Consider the following 19,682-nt stretch of genomic DNA (forward strand, 5'->3'; position numbering starts at 1 on the left):
GAATTTCTCATATAGGAATTGGTTATTTCCACTCCAGTTTTTAATCGAACAGTACTTTAATTCAAAAAACATCAATGTGATTTAAACCATCTGTTTAATATCATAAAAATGGGAATGTTCATTTAAGTGAATCAGTTACACAGAATACATTAAAAATGTGATTTTAGTCATAGATTTATAAGGGTCACTTATATAAATAGTAGTTTTGTCTGTATATGCAAGCGATTCAATAATATCATATATAGTGTTCTTACAGAATTTACAATGCTTCTGGACTCAGTCTACTTTACTAAAATACTTGTTAGACGGATTGGATGGAATTAAGTTGAAAGTATACACTAAATCAGCAAAATAATTTCAAGTCTATGCTTATTCCAGGGCGAATACTTAAATTAGCTAGGAGGAAAAAATATCAAAACAAAAACTTTCTGAGATTTTCACAGTCATTGTTTATATTTTGCTTTCCAAGTTTTGCCCCAAGATATTTTCTACTCTCATATAGATATAAATTCACTGGAGGCTTTAGCATTGCCCGGATAAATCAGGCCACAAGCTTTTAGTTCCATACTACAATCTGCAATTACAATTTCCTGCAGTCCCAACTGACAATAAATGTGTACAAATACTATTATTCAATTTACACATGTTTTGCTTCAAGAAAGATAGTTACATTTGATAAAGCTCTCTGGAAAAACTTAAAACTAACAGTGCCACCAGAGGCAACACTTTTAAGAAAAACCTTACCTAAATCGCCAGCCTCCTTGGTGCCTAGGCTCCCAAAGAAACTGCAGGAATACTTCGTATTTGGCTTTCAGACAGTGGACAGCAAAACCTCAGCAAATTCTCAGATAGGCCCCCACTAAAGATAACAGACCAGAGGAGCAATACGGAGCCAGGCAGGTGAGTGGAGGGGAAAGACCACCAGCCTCCCCTCTGCTCATGAAGCTGCTCGGAAGGAAGGAATCTCTATAAAAGAGGTTCTTAACTTGATGGCTAGGCATCTCTAGATGGGGTCCATGAGTGCCCTTCAAAGGATCTGAAAAGCCGTGAAACTGTTAGGAAAACTTTCTATGTATAACTTTCTAGAGCAAAACTATACTTCTATCGTATTTTCAAAGAGATCTATGAACAAAGCAAAGGTTATAATGACTCATCTAGAAACTGGACGGATTTTCTGTACTGCCTAAATTCATTTTAAAGGTGGTGGGCTTTCTTATTATACTTGCAGTAGAAATAATAAATCCTAGGTCCTTTAGGAGTGAAACAACTTGGCTTTGATCATATAATCAGGTAACTGAAGCAGTTCCTATTTCCCGAACATTAGTGAATTGGGTTTTTGTTTGTTTGTTTGTTTTGTTTTTGTTCATCTGTTTTCTGGAGTCTTTGAGATTAGAAATTTGCTATTTTATAGAAGTTCAAATTTAACATAAATAAATTTACATCTAAGAACAAAGGGAAAAGTCAAGCAAAACTCATCATGGTATAATTATTTAACCAATCAGGGTGCAGTGGGCTCTTTTTCTGTTTTGAGGGATAGGATATTATCATTTTTTAACACTTAAAACACGTGAGTGAGTCATGACCTACCTAATATAAGAGAAGTGAATCTTAGAAGATAATGCTAACTAAAAAGACTAGTTCTATCCGTAAGTTCAAATTTAATACATTAAAAAAAATTTTGTATCCTTAATGTTTAATGTGACACATTTATAAAGATAATTCATATATAATAGAACATGAGCTAAATAAAATAAACTGAAATTCATTTTTGACTGTAATATAAGGTTCACCCATTCAATGAGTAAATGCATATTCATTAACAAGCTACATACAAAAGTCTGTATATTATTTTCCTCCACTGAATTTTTCAAAATGGTATTGTTTTATTTCTCATGTATTTGCTTATCGTCTGTCTCTCCAACTAGATTATACATTCCAGGAGAACAAAGACTTCTTTTTAATTGCCATAAATAAACCAAGGACCTCATAATGCATTACTTTTATTCATATTTAATGCTAAAAAGAAAACATAAAACAAACAAAAATTAGGGACAACTAGTCTGTTCCTATTTAACCCTTTTGTGAAAGTTTTGTTTTTTTTTTTTTAAACAAATTGCTTCTCTCTGGTCATTATCTTGTAGACAGGAATTATTTTGTGAGTCAGTCTTTGGATGGGATCTGGTAATACGTTCACAGTGTGCGCTTGTCAACTTGGGGAATTATCTGGCATTTAACTCCTTTTTACACGATAATCGATGCAAAACAGTAACTGATGAGTAAATGTACTTAAACTTCACTGGTTGTGCTTATAGTTGTTAGATCTCTGACATTTCAAAATGATATGAAACACAATGGAATATATTATGAATTGTCAACATAGTTCCAAATCTGAGTACTTTCTTCCTCTGGTCAATTAATTACTAAATTACATGTCATTTACTCTTCAAAGACAAATTGTAAACACTTTCATGGTATAATCCCATTCTTCCAAGAAGAGAGCATTAGTAATCAGTCTTATATATCTTTGGGGTGGGGGAGAAGAGTGATTTATGAATAAGATCATCAGTAAGAAGGACTGCAGATTCCTGCCCCCTTTTCATTACTGACTCAGGGCATGGCATCTGGATAAGGTCACTAAACTGACAGTCCCAGCTTCTCTGGACAGAATGTAATGCTGATACCATGGAGCTACTGTAGCCCTCCCAGAGGAGTGGTGAGGATTAAGGAGCTAATGTTAGTGGAAAATGGTATACTTCTTTGAGGATCTGACCTGGTAATGATACACTATTACTGTCATCTAATCAATCAGTTATATCTCTCTTACAGAAATTTCCATGGAATTTAAAAGAAGAAGTGATACTCTAAAAGAATAAGATACTAACATAATTTCAAATTCTAAATTAAATAATCAGGACAATGTGGTAGCAGCTATTTATGGCCACATATTCAAGAAAATAATAATATTCTTGAATATATTTAGTTTCTGTATATTACCAATTTTTGTTTCAAATGTGTAAAACTTAATTTCACTGAAATGGGAATAAAGGGTTAGTTCTGACATTAAATTATTGACTACATATTTTGCAGGTATGGGCAATGTTGTCATGTAAGACCAATATATGATGAAGAAAAAAGGAAATCAAACTTTGTACATTCTAAAATTATTCAGAAAATCACATCTGAAATGAGGTGTGGAAATAAATTAATATATTCCACCATACATTCAAAAATGTTTGTAAAATTCAATGAATTCAATGTCGGAAAACTTATTAATCAGAATCTTTGGATGGGAATCTACTTTCAAGTAAGTTAAAATACTTGTTCATCAAACATGTCAAATAAAAGGGGAAAACAGCTTTCCACTGTTACAGAAGAAATTTAGAAATGACATTCAAAAAAATTAAAGTCATCTGAGCAGATATAAGATTTTATGCCAAATTCAAGGAGGAAAGTCTGTTTTAATAACTTTTAACAGAGATGTATATAAAGAGAAAATGAATAGGGTTTGAAATCCGAAGATATTCATGTTGAAATCCTAGCTCTGTTGATTTCTAGTTGTGTGGTGATGGGCCAGTCTGTCTATCAGCCTGGACCTCAGTTTCTGTATCTAGAACAGAGTATTAATGATGCTCTCTTGACAACACTGTTCTCAGAATTTGAAATGAGTATGCAAAATGCCTAATAGTGCTTAGTAAGTGGTGACTATTCCTTGCGAGTCATCCTTTTGATATGAATAATCTTTATTAGCCTATGTACCAAAATTTACCGAAAGACTTTCAGTATTTCTTTGAATGGGAGACGATTTAGAATATTGGTAATAAAAATATTAGGAATTGTAAACTTTGGGGGATGGATTATAACGAAATCAACCTTGTAAGCTTTCTTAAATTATCTACCACTGTTAAACTCTATTTCACAACATTCTAATCATGATGATCTTTAAAATATACAAATAAAATATGTTTATAAAATATACAAATCTTAGCCCTTTGTTCTTAAAAGATATTATTCTATCATTATACTTAGCATGCGGACCTAAAAAAAGGAAAAACACACAAAGGTAATAAATAACACAGAAAGAATTCTCACCTCCCATTTGATAATCATTTCCTTGGGTTGAGAAGCTTGAACCCTTATGTTTTGTGGATTCTTGTCTGGAGCTGAAAAATTACAAGTATTAAAATTACTTTTTCCCACTGTATGGTCCATAGATAAATCATCCTATCATCCCTCCTCCCACAAAAAACAGATTTTTAAAAACTTTGATTATATTTGTTTATTTCTATCTGGCCCAGTTTGAAAAAAGACTTATGGCAGTTTTCTTTTTTCCCCAGCTGTACTGAGATATAATTGGCACATAACATTGTATAAGTTAACACTATGTTAAGATGTACAACATAATGATTTTAGAATGTATATATATCACATATATATATAATATTTATATGTGTATATTGTGAAATGATCACCACAATAATGTTAGTTAACACATCTGTCACCTCACATAAGGCAGCTTTGAAATATATATTTTACTTCAGGGAGTAAAATCGTGTTCATGGAGTGATATAGTGATTATTCAATGGAGAGTGGAAGGTTTTCTTTACCTGTCTTCATTTTAACCCTGCTCTTTAAATTTTAAACCTGGTTTTAAAAATCTAAACCCACTATTTAAATATACATTTTTAGTTTTAAATCTGCTTTACTTTTTCTATTAGAATTATTGTTAGAAATTTTGCTGTGAATATTTGTCTCTAAGTGAATAAAATTAAAGATCATGTATTAATATCAACAGCCAAGTTTTAGGGGCATCAAATAGGAAACAGCAGTTAACGTGCCCATGAAATCTATTCAGATGGATCCATTTTATAAAAAAGGGCTAAGTATGGAGTTTAGTGCCAAGATGAATTTACACTAAAATCATACAAGTACCTGATTTAGTTATTATCTCCCCTTGATTTTTCTCAATCCTAAAGGGGAATTCTATCCTAGCATATTTATTTCAGCCAGAGGAAAAAAAAACCAGGCTATGACCACATTGATAACCAATCCCAATTCAGTAATACAAATGTCAGCACTGTCATTATCTTTTTGGTTTATAACATTATGTAAGTCTCATTCTTACAATATTATAGTTTGAATTCTGTATACACTACTACAGCATGCTCATTCTTGAGAATTTTTTTAAAAAGCATCTTGGGAATTTAGATAGGTATTAGATATTCGTTTAGCTGTTGAGATACAAAAATACACTAAATGGATAAAATTAATGACACTAGATGCAATGAAAATTTAACAAGCTGCCTATAACATGTCAAATGTTTTATTTCAGGAAGTTGAAATGAGGAGAAAAATAAAGAGAGAAAGTTGACTTTCTCCCTATATACTGAACTTCAATGTAGAACTTACTTTATGGTACCTGATTTTAACACAATACTTAGCTATCAGAAATTACTCAGAGTAATGCTTGTTCATGTACCTCCTTGTAATATCCTGCTATCTATCAAACATTTACATACGACTTTTGAGACTAATGTACTTTAAATTGTGTGCTGTTAAGTTTACAGAACTATTCAAGCTCTCTACTGGGAGAAATCTAAACTCCTACACCAGGTTATCAATCCTTTCCCTCCCCCACCACATTTGTTCAAAGATGCGACAGACTAAAACTTGTTAGGAAGTTGAGGTGTGAACTTACATACCTGCTGGGGGTGTTTCATGATGGTCTGATGGCTGGCTAGGCTGGCTTCTCCCTACTTCATTCACAGCTATGACCCTGAACTGGTATCTCACATACGGAGCCAAAGATAACATGACTGTTGTTTCCTCTCCTTGGACTCTAGTCAATTCTTCCCACCTTCCAGGTTCCTCTCTGTTTCCTTCAAATTCTATAATATACTCTGGCAGTAGGAACATAGAAAAACACATTAGAATGGATTGAGAATGTTTAAGTTATACTAAGATTTATATACAATATTAAACATTTTAAAGGATGTTCTAAGGATAATCCACCCTTGGTGGTATTAATGGCTTTAATAATTTTAACTCTGGAAACTACAGTTATCCCAAGTCTTCCCTACCGCTAATATTGCTGTTGTGATGATCTCCAGCCTCCCATGTCAGCCGAACACTTCTGTTCTGTCTTTCAGACAAGTGAAGGTTTTCTGGCGGATCCGGAACATCTGATTAATAATGAAAAATGACGGTGAGGAGAAGGCAGATTATTGCCTTTGTCGATCCCACTTCCTCACTCAGGCACATTGCAAGCCCCCTTCCCCTCGGGGCCCCTGTCTCCACTCTGAACTGCCAAATCTCACCAATCCTTCTGGTTCTATTTCAAATGGAAGGAAGGGTGGGAGGGAGATGCAAGAGAGAGGAGATATGGGGATATATGTATATGTATAGCTGATTTGCTTTGTTATAAAGCAGAAACTAACACACCATTGTAAAGCAATTATACTCCAATAAAGATGTTAAAAAAAAAAACCCAAAAAACAAATGCAGCTTCCTTCACATCTGTACATTCCTTCCCTACTGTATTTACCTCACTCTATGGTGATTCCCAGTTCTCAAGGGGCCATCTTTGACCATCGGCATCAGAATTTTTTTTTAGGAGTAGTTATTAATGATGAAGATTTCTGGGCCCTATTTCTCTGGCTTACTGAAAGAGCTGGGCCCAGGAGTCTGCATTTCTAAACAAATGTCCTGGTAGATCTCATGAACAATGAATTTTGAGAAACATGAACTTGATCAAGGAGACCAGCATCTTCCAGCTCATATGCTTCTTTATATGCCTGGTTCATCTCCTGTATGCGACTAAACGGATCTTCCAGAGTAGGAACCATATTTTATTAACTTTTGCACCACCCACAATGCCTTGCACATAAATGTTTTGTGACTAAATAATTAAGTGAAAAATATATTATCACTTCAACCATGCATCTAATTATCATATTAGAGCAATAAATGTAGGCCCTATGACGACAGGAAAATAAGAGAACATGAACTCAGGCTTTCTTTTCTACATGGTTTGGATTTTTATTAATTTGTAATAGTGAGTTATCAGTACCTTATAGCAACTTTTATACTCTGTTGGCCTGGAGTTCTGAAGAATAGGAAGGGCGTTTATACTGGAAGAGGAAGATATGGCACTGAATGTTGTGACAGAGACTAGAAAATTGAGTAGGCGATGACAAATTTTAAGTGTTAAAGTACTTGGAAATTTCTGGTACTTTAAAAATAAAAGGAACAGTAAAAAAAAATGTGATCCCTAATGATCCTAACTTCCAAACTTTGGTTTCAATTCTCCCATGTATTCAAGGACATTCATCTTTTCTCAGAGGAGACAATGAAAGTAGCATCTAATGGGGCCTTCTTATGGGCTCTTCTTTCTCCAAGTGGGAAGCAACATCCATTGCTCCTGCTGAGTATTTGACAATTGTTGGAAGTTTATACTGACAAAAAAATTGTTTTCAATTCAGAGGAGAATGTGTTTATTTTAAAAATGTGGTCACTGACTGCGTCCACACTGTGGAGCCTTAAATAAGAATTTATTTCCTTAACAGGCTTGAGGATCTCTGAGCTCGGAGAACTTAGGCTCCTCTTCAGCACTTACTAAGGCCACTCATTTCTGACATTTTCTGAACCATCCAGTGCAGCCTGTTGTGTCTGACATTAAAATCTGCTCTTTCCGAGAATCACATGGAGCTACGATTGATGGACTGCAGTTGAGACCTAAATGAATGATGCTTTTAAACGATGTTTCTGGCAAGGCTTCTGAAAGTAACTTCTGTTTAAAATGGGTCAAGCATATACTTTAAAACACTATTTTCCAGGAAAAAGAGTCTTTGAGAAATTATACGTGGATTTGTCATTTGTTACTGTCAGTTATGGGGCTATGCTTCTTAAAATTAGAGGCTGGCCTGAAAATTAGAATGTAAATGCCAAGAAGTGGTTAAGAAAATGCAGCCTATCTCATAGATTATTTTTTATTATTTTCTTTTCATTCTGAAAACATTTGGTAATTACCTCATAAGTAAATAGTACATGTAATCCTAGCCCCTATTTATTTAAAATGATCAAAATTGAACAGTTCTAGAAGATGGCAGCCTCATTACAAGACAGATGTATTAAATTTCACAAGAAAATTTAGATGGCATGTACCAAGTGGTAGGGACCCCAGTCTCCTTGCCGTTGCTCAAAATACTTGGGGGCAAAGGCCATGGATCCTGACATTTACACTTAAAATTGTTGATAGACCCCAGTTTAACTTAGGTTCAACTATTTTGTCTGGAGAATTACTACTGGAATGATTACTAAGGATTGAACCTTTCTGCCCCTGAGGTAGCTGAAACGTATCACCTAAAGGTTTCATTCTTTTGAACCAAGTCCATACCACCTACCACCTGGGAACTACATTTGTTTTTTTTTTTTGAAAACCCAACATGGTGGCCATTTGCTTCGCTTGAAAGATGGTGGTCATTTATCTCACTTAAAATATAGTGGCCATTTGCTTCACTAGGAGAGAACCTGCCTATTTACTCATTTTTCACCAGCCTACCTCAAAAGAGACTGAATTCTTTCCTCTCAGTCTGTACCCATGGTAGGCAACCTACCTGTGAATCCCAGCCACCAAAGCGCTAAAGATACAGATACCTGTTAATAACCAGGATTAATCTAGACATATGGTAAAGGTGTTTAGGCCAAATCAAACCTCTTCTAAGAACTATCAGCAAACTCAAGGAAAACTAAATGGTGCCCACTGAAACAGAACTGTGAGAGAAAACTGTAAAAATGTCTTTATCAGTCAGGGTCCCAGCACAGCAGAGAGTAAACAGTTCACACAAGTTAGGGTACTTCAAAGAGATTCTAATCGAGACTCTTTCAAAAGATGTGAGTGGGATATCCAGGGTGGGGGGTGAGGGGTGGGCAGGGCAGTTACTGGAATCCCATCAGAGAGAGCTGTGTGGACAAAGCCTCTGAGAGAATCAGTGACTTTGGCAGAGGGACACACACAGCCAGCCTGCAGGGAGGGATTATCCAGAAAAAACACACTCTCCCCCCACTGCCTCTGCTGCCAGGGCTCCCCGGTGGCTGAACCGAATGAAAGCTTGAGGGTAGGTGGTTGGTTGGTGTCCACACAGGTCAGGTTTCCAGATTCAGAGAGCTGGTGGATGGTGAATCTGGAAGGGAAACTAGGAGAGCTATCCAACAGACGGTCTAAGAGCTATCAACATGGGTAACTGCAGGGGTAATTGCATTGATTACACCAGTGAGGTGTGCACATTGTTTTCTAATTAGCATTATTATTTTAAAAAATCAGAGGCCTTTCTTTGCAGAAGAACCCTTGAAGTCCCTCCCTCCCCCCGTTCCTGGGACCCTGGGAGCTGAGCTCAGTCTAGGCCACTGGTTTAGGGCAGGGCCAGCGTTTAATCACCACTGGGCCCCTACCCTGACCCCTCCATGCTAACCCGCCTCCATTCCTTAGCCACATTTCCCTGTGCACTAGGAAAGTGTAGCTCAAGGGTCCTGGGAACTCAAGCATGCTTCAGTTTTCTTTCTGCTGATAGCATCACCTACCTCCCACCGCTTCTGGCAACATTACCCAAGTAGAAAAAAGAAGTTAAGCATCAATTAACTTCTTTAGAACCAGAAGAGGCGAAAGCATTCGAAAGTAGGGTCACTCTTGAATTGAAAATTTCAAACTAACAATAAATGTGTACGGGCTTAGATAATCATTGGTTTAATTGCCTAAGAACAGTGGAATTTAATCGGTAATGGAAAAGAACTGAACAAAGATTTCTTTATTCGTTAGTGCACTTACCAAGGACAGTTACTTGAGTCATAGCAGCAGTGCTATCTAGAGCAGTGTGAGCTGAACACGAGTATACACCTTGGTCTTCTACGGTGACATTAGATATAGTCAAATTAGCTCCATCAATAATTATCCTACCAGGAAAAAAGTGAGTCTATGATGAGGATGAAACAAACAGAAACAATAGAAAAGTAATCCTTTCAAAACTAAATATTCCCCATAGAAAGCAATTTAAGGAAGAATTAAAAAAAAAAAAAACTTGTCCCATAATGTAAATTTTATTACAGAATGCCATACTTGAAAACTGGAAAGTATTATTCAAGCACACACAAATGTCTACAAGCCATGAAAGGGATCAGGTTGGTTGGTTGGTTGGTTTTTAAATTACCAAATCCAACCATCTGTGATTCATGGGTCAGTGATGGAACCATCTCGCCTGGTGTGTCTGAAGAGTGTACCATACCTCACAATAGCTAAGATAAATTTGAGTCATTCTTAAGGTATGTTTAGGGAACCACCTACATAGGATCAACTTGGGTGCTTCTTACAAAGGCAGATTCCTGAATCACACCCCAGTTCTGCAGAACCACAATATCTGAGATGAAGTCTGGCAATCTCTATGTTTGACAACTTTCTCTTTTCTCCATCCTTCCACCTCCCACACTGAATGCACTTTAAGATGGGATAAAAAGTGAACTCTGTGACTTATCTGAACAGTAGATGGCAGACTAGTGCTTCTTTTTGCAAATCATTTGGCTTTTTATTATTCTCTTTTTGCCAATTTGTAATTGAGTTTACTATATGAATTTTTAAAAAATGAATTACACCTTTACCCTATGTATTGTTAGCATAACTATTCAAGGATTTTTTAAAAAAATAAAGTTCCATTAAATCTGAGATATATTCACAGCAGTGTGCTATTTAATTGAAATAAACAATGTCTTCCTTGTGGGGAGGGAGGGAAAATCTTAAGTAATTGAGTTTCTTAACATAAAACTCATATAGGCTGCTGAAAAGTTCGAGTTATAGAAGACCAATTAAAACTGTAGTAAAGTCAAACATGGTTCTGCCCTTTGATTATAGACAAAGTCGGCCCCTTACCCCTCCACCAATCACTGAATGATTTGCTAATCAATACTACTTGGTATTGCTAGGCAAGAATCTCACTATAATTCTAATGATAAAGCTTTGACATAGTTTCTCAGTTCATGTTAGTTATGTGTCCATTTGGTACAAATATCAGAATATTACATACACTGACAATTTTGCAAAGTTTACCTTCTTAGATGAAGAAATACAATTTAATAACCTCTTCAAGAGGGCTGTTTGTGCCCTGCACATCCACGAGGGCCCAGGGGAGCTGAAATCTAGCCTACAATCTTCTTGCCAAGATTTGTACCCCGGTGTGGGACTGCTTCACGCCAGAAACAAAGGGCAACTTAAGGGCAACTTTTCTGTAACGCACTGTCTTTTAAAACTCACAAATGTACCTCATTTTAATCAAGGTAGAATGACCCACTGGTCCTTGAAATCTGGGAGGTATGATGTACCCAGGGAGGTTATTAAAAATTTCCTTTGTTGGGCTCAGTCCCGTTTCCAAATCAGAACTTTTGGGAATAGGACAAGGGCCACTGCATTTGAACATGATACCTAGGTAATTCTGGCTCACATCAAAATCTGACAACTATTTGTGTTAGCAAGGATACACTCTGCTGTGCTGAAGTAACAAACAGCTCCAAATTCTCAGTGCCTAAGACCACACTCTTTATTTCTGTCTTACACTATGTTTCCATCATAGGTCAGCTGTATTCTGCTTGAAGAAATCCTTGTTAAGCACATTATACATTTTAAAAATGGTTTCTACTCTGCATAGACCCTGTTCTCTGGCTTCTTCTTCATCTCTGTTCCTCTCAGTCTTTCCCCCTGTTTTCACCTGCTTAACTACCTCCCTTTGCCATCATTCTACAACCTCTCAGCCCCTTCATCTGAAATATCCAGATCGCTAGTCCCCGAACCATGTTAACCTCCAGTGTTTTCTTGCTCCTTTCCATCTTGTAACAAATTTCGCTCCAGGCAATATTAAAAATGTTGCTTTCTTTGGAGACCTGTGTCTGAGGCTCGGTTTCACCAACTATGACTTGTATAATCTTGCACAAAACTTGGAGCCTAATTCACCTTATTTAAGAAATAGGGATAACAGTATTTTCTTTCTTTTCAGGAGAAGTAAATGAGGGAAAACACATAAAGTGATTTGTGTATACAGCCTGGCTTACTATGTGCTCAAAGAGTGTTACTAATAATATTAATCAAATTGATTTAATTCATTGTTGGCCTGTAACTAATCACATGTCTTAATGCCCCCAACTCCCATTCCTCCTGCCTTTCTGCTTGAACAAATTACCTTAGTTCCTCTTTGCTTAGGAAGAGACCCTTCTCTATCCTTATAATCTCTGCATCCTTATCCCCCACCCCTGAGTCCTACCCCATTCATCTGCTGCCACTTCTGAGGGGAAAAAGAAGCCCTTCCTTGATGCCAAGATAAAGCCCTCGCACTTGTGCTTTTGACACCTTTTCCCTCTCACCTCCTATTCATGGACACGTGGACACGTCCCATATCCCTCTGCCATCCCTCCTCCTTCAGGACTGGGTCGTTCACTCTGTCTATGGTCATGAACAGTCCCCATTACATTTGTTGAGGACAGTCTAAATTTTAAAAGTGGTTTGATAGCATATCCACACTCCATTTCATTTTTCATAACAACATTGTATTGTCTAGAGCCACCTGCAGGTTAGAAATCCACAGAAAATTCCTTGAGGTCATTTCAGCCTTCCTAATAGGTTTACTGTGAGCACCATAGAGGGAAAGCATGTATGGGAGGCACTAACATAACATGAGGCACCCAGCAGGTATAATGGTCCAGGGTAGCAGTTTCCAATACTTATCATACCCCTGTACCTAACAGGGGACAAAAGGGGAGAGAAGAAGGTATTTTACTTCTCATTTTCCTCTATGTGCCTTTGGGTCAGAAATCTAAGCACTTTCTAGGTAAAAGCTTCTGGTTCCCAGCCTCGTGATAAGGAGAAGGTGTCCCGGCAGAAGGTGAGAAATGGGAGCTTACTAATGGTTCTACAGAAGTTTAGCAGATACCTGTGATCTCAACTCCCTGCTACAATTCCATGTCTGCTCCTGGCTCTAGTCAAGACCAGCCTGCAACAGTCATTCCCAGCCCAGCCCACCCCAAATATCACTTCTGTCTTAAGGAAAACTAGAAGAATGTCTGCATTACTTAGGTGACTCAGAGGCTCAATTGGGTTCAGCCCCAGCGTCCTGCAGAAGCTATAAAACTGAGTCACACAAAGAGGCTGGTTGGAGAGTCTGGATTCAGGGCCTAAATATGCACGTCACATTACCAACCAGGCATGAGTCAGATTCCCTTCTTGGCTGTAACCCAGAGGTTATATGGAAGACCCCAAATAACTACACGGTTGACAAAACAGGGAGAATTTGGGGGGGATCTGAGCAGTTGACAAATCAACTCACACCTAACCAAAGGCTGAAGATCTCTGTTGCAACGTGTAGCCTGTTAGGTAGCAACAATTATTCTCCTTTTGTGTCACTGACAACTGGTTGCAGTACATATGCTGCCTTTCCACAAACATAAAATACAGAGGAGGGATGAGATGGAATAAATTAAGTACCCAGGGTGAAACCAATCAATGCCTTTATATAGAAGCGGCACACACACCCACAAATACCAAAAAAGACCAAGCAGGTAACAGAAATGAGACAAGACTACCAGAGAAATGAGGAGAATGAATCATCACAGCTAAACTGGACTGAGTATATTCTAAGTGCTTGGTGTTAACTCCTAATAACCCTATGATGAAGTGACCTTAAACCATTTTTTTGAACTAAACTATGTTATAGAATATAAAACTAAGGCACAGAAAAGTTAGGCAGCTGGTCTAAGGTCACAGACCCAATAAGTGACAAAGTTGGGATTCAATCCCAAGCCCCTGGGTTCCAGTGGCCGTGCTCTTAATGATGACACTGCCACCATCTCGCCTAAGGAATGCAAGTCCTGTCTAAAGATCTTCAGATTTAGTTTTTCAGAATGATGAAGAACAAGACGGCGGGTGAGATTTGGAACAAGGATGGTCAAGTTTTAACCCCTAACTTAGCAACAATGCAAAAGGAAGGGGAATGTCCTCTGCTTCCAAAAGACAGCACACGCATTCATTAAATATTGACTGTTTTCTCTTCCTTTGATACACTTAACAGTGTTTAAATATAGTGCCAGTCAGCGTCTAGTCACACTTACTCTACATTCTCTCTTCTACACTTTTACATATTCTTTACAAAGAAGCTGGAAGGCTCAAAAATATACTTGTCAATAATTATCAATGGGAAGGATCTGAGATATGATTTAGCTTCTACCCATGAGATAAATTCCTATGAGATTGGGAGGTAGAAGAGAAATGGGTACCAGCTCCTCTGGGGCCTTGTGAGCTGACAGTGACTCTGGCAGATATAAGAGCTGGCAGTGCTGGACTCACCAGGAGAACCAGTGGGGTGAGGGGGGGCAGTGAAGACAGCAGCAATTTCCAGACATGTGAATTGCAGCTGCAATGCCACATCACCGAGAACCCAAAAGCTTAGTAAGCAGCACCCACAGACCTATCTCCTCCACTCTTTCCAACGGTTTTGTGAGCACCCAAGCCCATGCAATAAATATTCCTCAAATAACAGGAGCTGTTTCTGTTGCCTGCACTCACAGGATGGTACACGTTACATGAAAAATCGGTAGCAAAAATGAGGAGAGAAACGTGTGGAAGTGAAACAAGGACACTGTTTGACCTTTTAAATACTGCCTTAAAGACTGAAATGTCATAAGCAGTTTTTATATTTTAATTCAGTGTGTATACTTTTACAACTATTTTTCTTTCAAATGCAAGGTTTAATCCCAAGCAAATATTATGAGATACTATAATAGTTTACCATAAATAGGTGTTGTGTTTTGTTAAATTCTTTTTCTGCATCTATTGAGATTATCATATGGTATTTATCCTTCAATTTGTTAATATGGTGTATCACATTGATTGCTTTGTGTATATTGAAGAATCCTTGCATTCCTGGGATAAACCCCACCTGATCATGGTGTATGATCCTTTTAACGTGTTGTTGGATTCTGTTTGCTAGTATTTTGTTGAGGAGTTTTGCATCTATGTTCATCAGTGATACTGGCCTGTAATTTTCTTTAAAGACATACCAATTTCCAACAAACACATGAAAGGATGCTCAACATCACTAATCATTAGAGAAATGCAAATCAAAAACACAATGAGGTATCACCTCACATCGGTCAGAATGGCCATCATCAAAGAATCTACAAACAATAAATGCTGGAGAGGGTGTGGAGAAAAGGGAACCCTCTTGCACTGTTGGTGGGAATGTAAATGGATACAGCCACTATGATGAACAGTATGGAGGTTCCTTAAAAAACTAAAAGTAGAACTACCATATGACCCAGCAATCCCACTACTGGGCATATACCCTGAGAAAACCATAATTCAAAAAGAGACATGTACCACAATGTTCACTGTGGCACTATATACAATAGCCAGGACATGGAAGCAACCTACGTGTCCATCGACAGATGAATGGATAAAGAAGATGTGGCACATATATACAATGGAATATTACTCAGCCATAAAAAGCAACGAAATTGAGTTATTTGAAGTGAGGTGGATGGACCTACAGTCTGTCACACAGAGTGAAGTAAGTCAGAAAGAGAAAAACAAATACCGTATGCTAAGGCATATATATGGAGTCTAAAAAAAATGGTACTGATGAACTTAGTGGTAGGGCAGGAGTAAAGATGAAGTCATAAAGAACGGACTTGAGGACACAGGGGGAGAAGGGGAAGCTGGGGCGAAGTGAGAGAGTAGCAATGACATATATATAGTACCAAATGTAAAATAGATATCTAGTGGGAAGCTGCTGCATAGCACAGGGAGATCAACTCAAGGTTTTGTAATGACCTAGAGGTGGGGGATTGGGGGGTGGGAGGTAGGCTCAAGAGGGAGGGGATATGGGGATAAATGTATACATTTAACTGATTCACTTTGTTGTACAGCAGAAACTAACACAACACTGTAAAGCAATTATACTCCAATAAAGATTTAAAAAAATAGTTTACATACCTGCCATCCTCTGTGCCATTAATTTCAAAGGCTTCTCCATCTTTACTCCAGGATAATTTTAAACTGTATTTCAAATGTGAGTCACATTTGCTCTCACAATGTAATTCAAGTGTGTGTGATCTGGGGACACGAGGATTCTTAGGAGAAACTCTAAGTTTTGTAGCATCTGTTTTTACAAAATAAAGATACTAGTTAGAGCTATAGAACACAGCTTACTTTGCTCTCAAGTGCCTGCAATTTAATCAACCAAATTGGTCAACACTGATAGTCAAATCCTCATGCAATGTTTGTCACACTGTTATTTCCTAACATCATATGTCATTACTATTTTCATTCCTTCCAAGCCAGGGCACCTGGGTAGAAGTATTATATTAATAGCAATTTCCCAAGAGTGTAAGCAAGCAAATGCCTCGGGATATTGAAAATAATATAAATTGTCTGGTGCTTCTGGACATGCGATCAAAATACCATAAAGAGGAAATCAATTAATTTTCTATTACCTTGTTTATTATTAACTCAAATCTGAGGTTAAATGGTGACGCCCATGCATAGATGAACTAACAACATGAAGGTGTGGAATGCGAACATAAGCACCATGAACGTGGAGGCTTTGCTTGTTTTGTTTCATTCAAGTAACTCCAGAGCCCAGAAGGGAGCCCAGAAGGGAGCCTGCGTACAGTAGGTACTCAATACGTATTTGTTGAATGAGTTACAGTGAGTCATATTTGGAAAGTAAATTAGTAATATCAATAATATGAATAAAATACCTAGGAATAAAAATAAAATACCTAGGAATAAACATACCTAAGGAGACAAAAGACTTGTATGCAGAAAACTATAAGACACTGAGGAAAGAAATTAAAGACGATACAAACAGATGGAGAGATATACCACGTTCTTGGATTGGAAGAATCAACATTGTGAAAATGACTATACTACCCAAGGCAATCTACAGATTCAATGCAATCCCTATCAAACTACCAATGGCATTTTTCACAGAACTAGAACAAAAAATTTTACAATTTGTATGGAAACACAAAAGACCCCGAATAGCCAAAGCAGTCTTGAGAAAGAAAAATGGAGCTGGAGGAATCAAGCTCTCCAACTTCAAACTATACTACAAAGCTACAGTAATCAACGCCATATGGTACTGGCACAAAAACAGAAATATAGATCAATGGAACAGGATAGAAAGCCCAGAGATAAACCTACGCACACATGGTTACCTTATCTTTGACAAAGGAGGCAAGAATATACAATGGAGAAAAGACAGCCTCTTCAATAAGTGGTGCTGGGAAAACTGGACATCTACATGTAAAAGAATGAAACTAGAACACTTCCCAACACCGAACACAAAATAAACTCAAAATGTATTAAAGACCTAAATGTAAGGCCAGACACTATGAAACTCTTAGAGGAAAACATAGGCAGAACACTCCATGACATAAATCACAGCAAAATCCGTTATGACCCACCTCTGAGAGAAATGGAAATAAAAACAAAAATAAACAAATGGGACCTAGTGAAATTTAAAAGCTTTTGCACAGCAAAGAAAACCATAAACAAGATGAAAAGAGAACCCTCAGAATGGGAGAAAATATTTGCCAATGAAGCAACACACAAAGGATTAATCTCCAAAATATACAAGCAGCTCATGCAGCTCAATATCAAAAAAACGAACAACCCAATCCAAAAATGGGCAGAAGACCTAAATAGACAATTCTCCAAAGAAGATATACAGATTGTCAACAAACACATGAAAGGATGCTCAACATCACTAATCATTAGGGAAATGCAAATCAAAACTACAATGAGGTATCACCTCACACCACTCAGAATGGCCATCATCAAAATATCTACAAACAATAAATGCTGGAGAGGGTGTGGAGAAAAGGGAACCCTCTTGCACTGTTGGTGGGAATCTAAATTGATACAGCCACTATGGAGAACAGTATGGAGGTTACTCAAAAAGCTAAAAATAGAACTACCATACGACCCAGCAATCTCACTACTAGGCATATACACCGCAGAAACCATAATTCAATAAGATTCACGTACCACAATCTTCATTGCAGCTCTATTTACAATAGTCAAGACATGGAAGCAACCTATGTGTCCATTGACAGATGAATGGATAAAGAAGATGTGGCACATATATACAATGGAATATTACTCAGCCATAAAAAGAAACAAAATTGAGTTATTTGTAGTGGGGTGGACGGACCTAGGGATGGTCATACAGAGTGAAGTAAGTCAGAAAGAGAAAGACAAATACTGTATGCTAACACATATATACAGAATTGAAAGAAAAAAATGGATCTCATGAACGTAGGGGCAGGACAGGAATAAAGATGCAGACGTAGAGAATGGACTTGAGGACACGGGGAGGGGGAAGGGTAATCTGGGACAAAGTGAGAGAGTAGCACTGCCATATATACACTACCAAATGTAAAATAGATAGCTAGTGGGAAGCAGGTGCAAAGCACAGGGAGATCAGCTCGGTGCTTTGTGACCACCTAGAGGGATGGGAGGGAGATGCAAGAGGGAAGGGATATGGGGATATATGTATACATGTAGCTGATTCACTTTGTTATACAGCAGAAACTAACACAACATTGTAAAGCAATTATACTCCAATAAAGATGTTAGAAAACAAAACAAAACAATATAAAGCTCAAACATTGGTACCGTGGCTGTCTTGGAAAATGTCTGTTTCTTTATAATTGTTTCAAAACATATAATCCTTACTCTTAAGGACCATATTAAAGGCAGATATACTTTACCCCAATGTGGCACTTGGTAATCCTCTCAGAAGCTAAATCTCATGAGCTGACCTCCAACTCCACAATCATGTTCTAATATTTGCTATCTATATGTTAGTCAAGAAACTGATTAAAAATTGAGGTGTTAGTAAAATTGAGTTGATATTCCAAGCATGAAATCTGAAGAGGTTATCAAATTGAATAAATTTCAAGTGAATTACTAAACATCCTAATTCTAAATTTAAAGGAATCCATTGAATACTAATTGATACCATTTAATAAGCACTTATTTCATTTAACTAGACTCTGTGAAGAAGTTTACATTCATTGTGACATTTTACAACAATTCTATGAATATTAATATCTCTACCTTACCGAGAAGATAACTTAAGGCTAAAATGAAATTAAGTAAGGATACTAGTATTTTCTAACTAGTAAGGGACTGAGCTGTGATTTGAACTCAAGGCTGGAAGACGCCAAAGCTCATGCTGCATAGCCTCTTATTCAATTCCATTCCTGACATTCCATTTTCATATGTGAAAAGTATGCCCTTAATTCTCATGGATACGGTTCCTATATAACCCTTACATATACAATGGACATGAGAACAGACCAAAAGTTTATGAACGTGGCCTTCTCTCTGGCCACTAGCAGTTTTGAGGTCCACTTTGGGCCAAGCACTGTGTTGGGCAATAGGAATGTGAAGGTTCATTTGGATTCCAGACTTCACTCTCCTTATCTTTCACCTGGCGGAGTTGCTTATCTTTGATCTAGGTTGGTTTTACAAAGTATAAAAAGAATCATCTTCATTGATGTTATAAGAGCATTTAAAAAATTGCACATACCACTTGAAAATGCAGAGAGACATCCACTATAAGTAGGCATCAGTGAATATTAGTGTGCCT

At 37.3% G+C, this 19,682-nt stretch overlaps 1 protein-coding gene across 6 annotated transcripts in view; it reads right to left on the bottom strand.

Annotated features, from left to right (window-relative positions):
* Positions 1-19,682, bottom strand: part of CHL1 (cell adhesion molecule L1 like) — a 194,788-nt gene that overhangs the window by 15,572 nt on the left and 159,534 nt on the right. For all 6 annotated transcript variants that reach the window (XM_060161334.1, XM_060161333.1, XM_060161338.1 and 3 more), the window contains exons 14-18: positions 16,016-16,181; positions 9,821-9,945; positions 6,078-6,179; positions 5,700-5,897; positions 4,090-4,160 (exon numbers count right to left, since the gene is read on the bottom strand). In XM_060161334.1, the coding sequence (XP_060017317.1) occupies positions 4,090-4,160; positions 5,700-5,897; positions 6,078-6,179; positions 9,821-9,945; positions 16,016-16,181 (662 nt within the window). The remainder of the gene's footprint in view (positions 1-4,089; positions 4,161-5,699; positions 5,898-6,077; positions 6,180-9,820; positions 9,946-16,015; positions 16,182-19,682) is intronic.

This window comes from Lagenorhynchus albirostris, chromosome 10, assembly GCF_949774975.1.
Source record: "Lagenorhynchus albirostris chromosome 10, mLagAlb1.1, whole genome shotgun sequence".
Lineage (NCBI taxonomy): Eukaryota > Metazoa > Chordata > Mammalia > Artiodactyla > Delphinidae > Lagenorhynchus > Lagenorhynchus albirostris.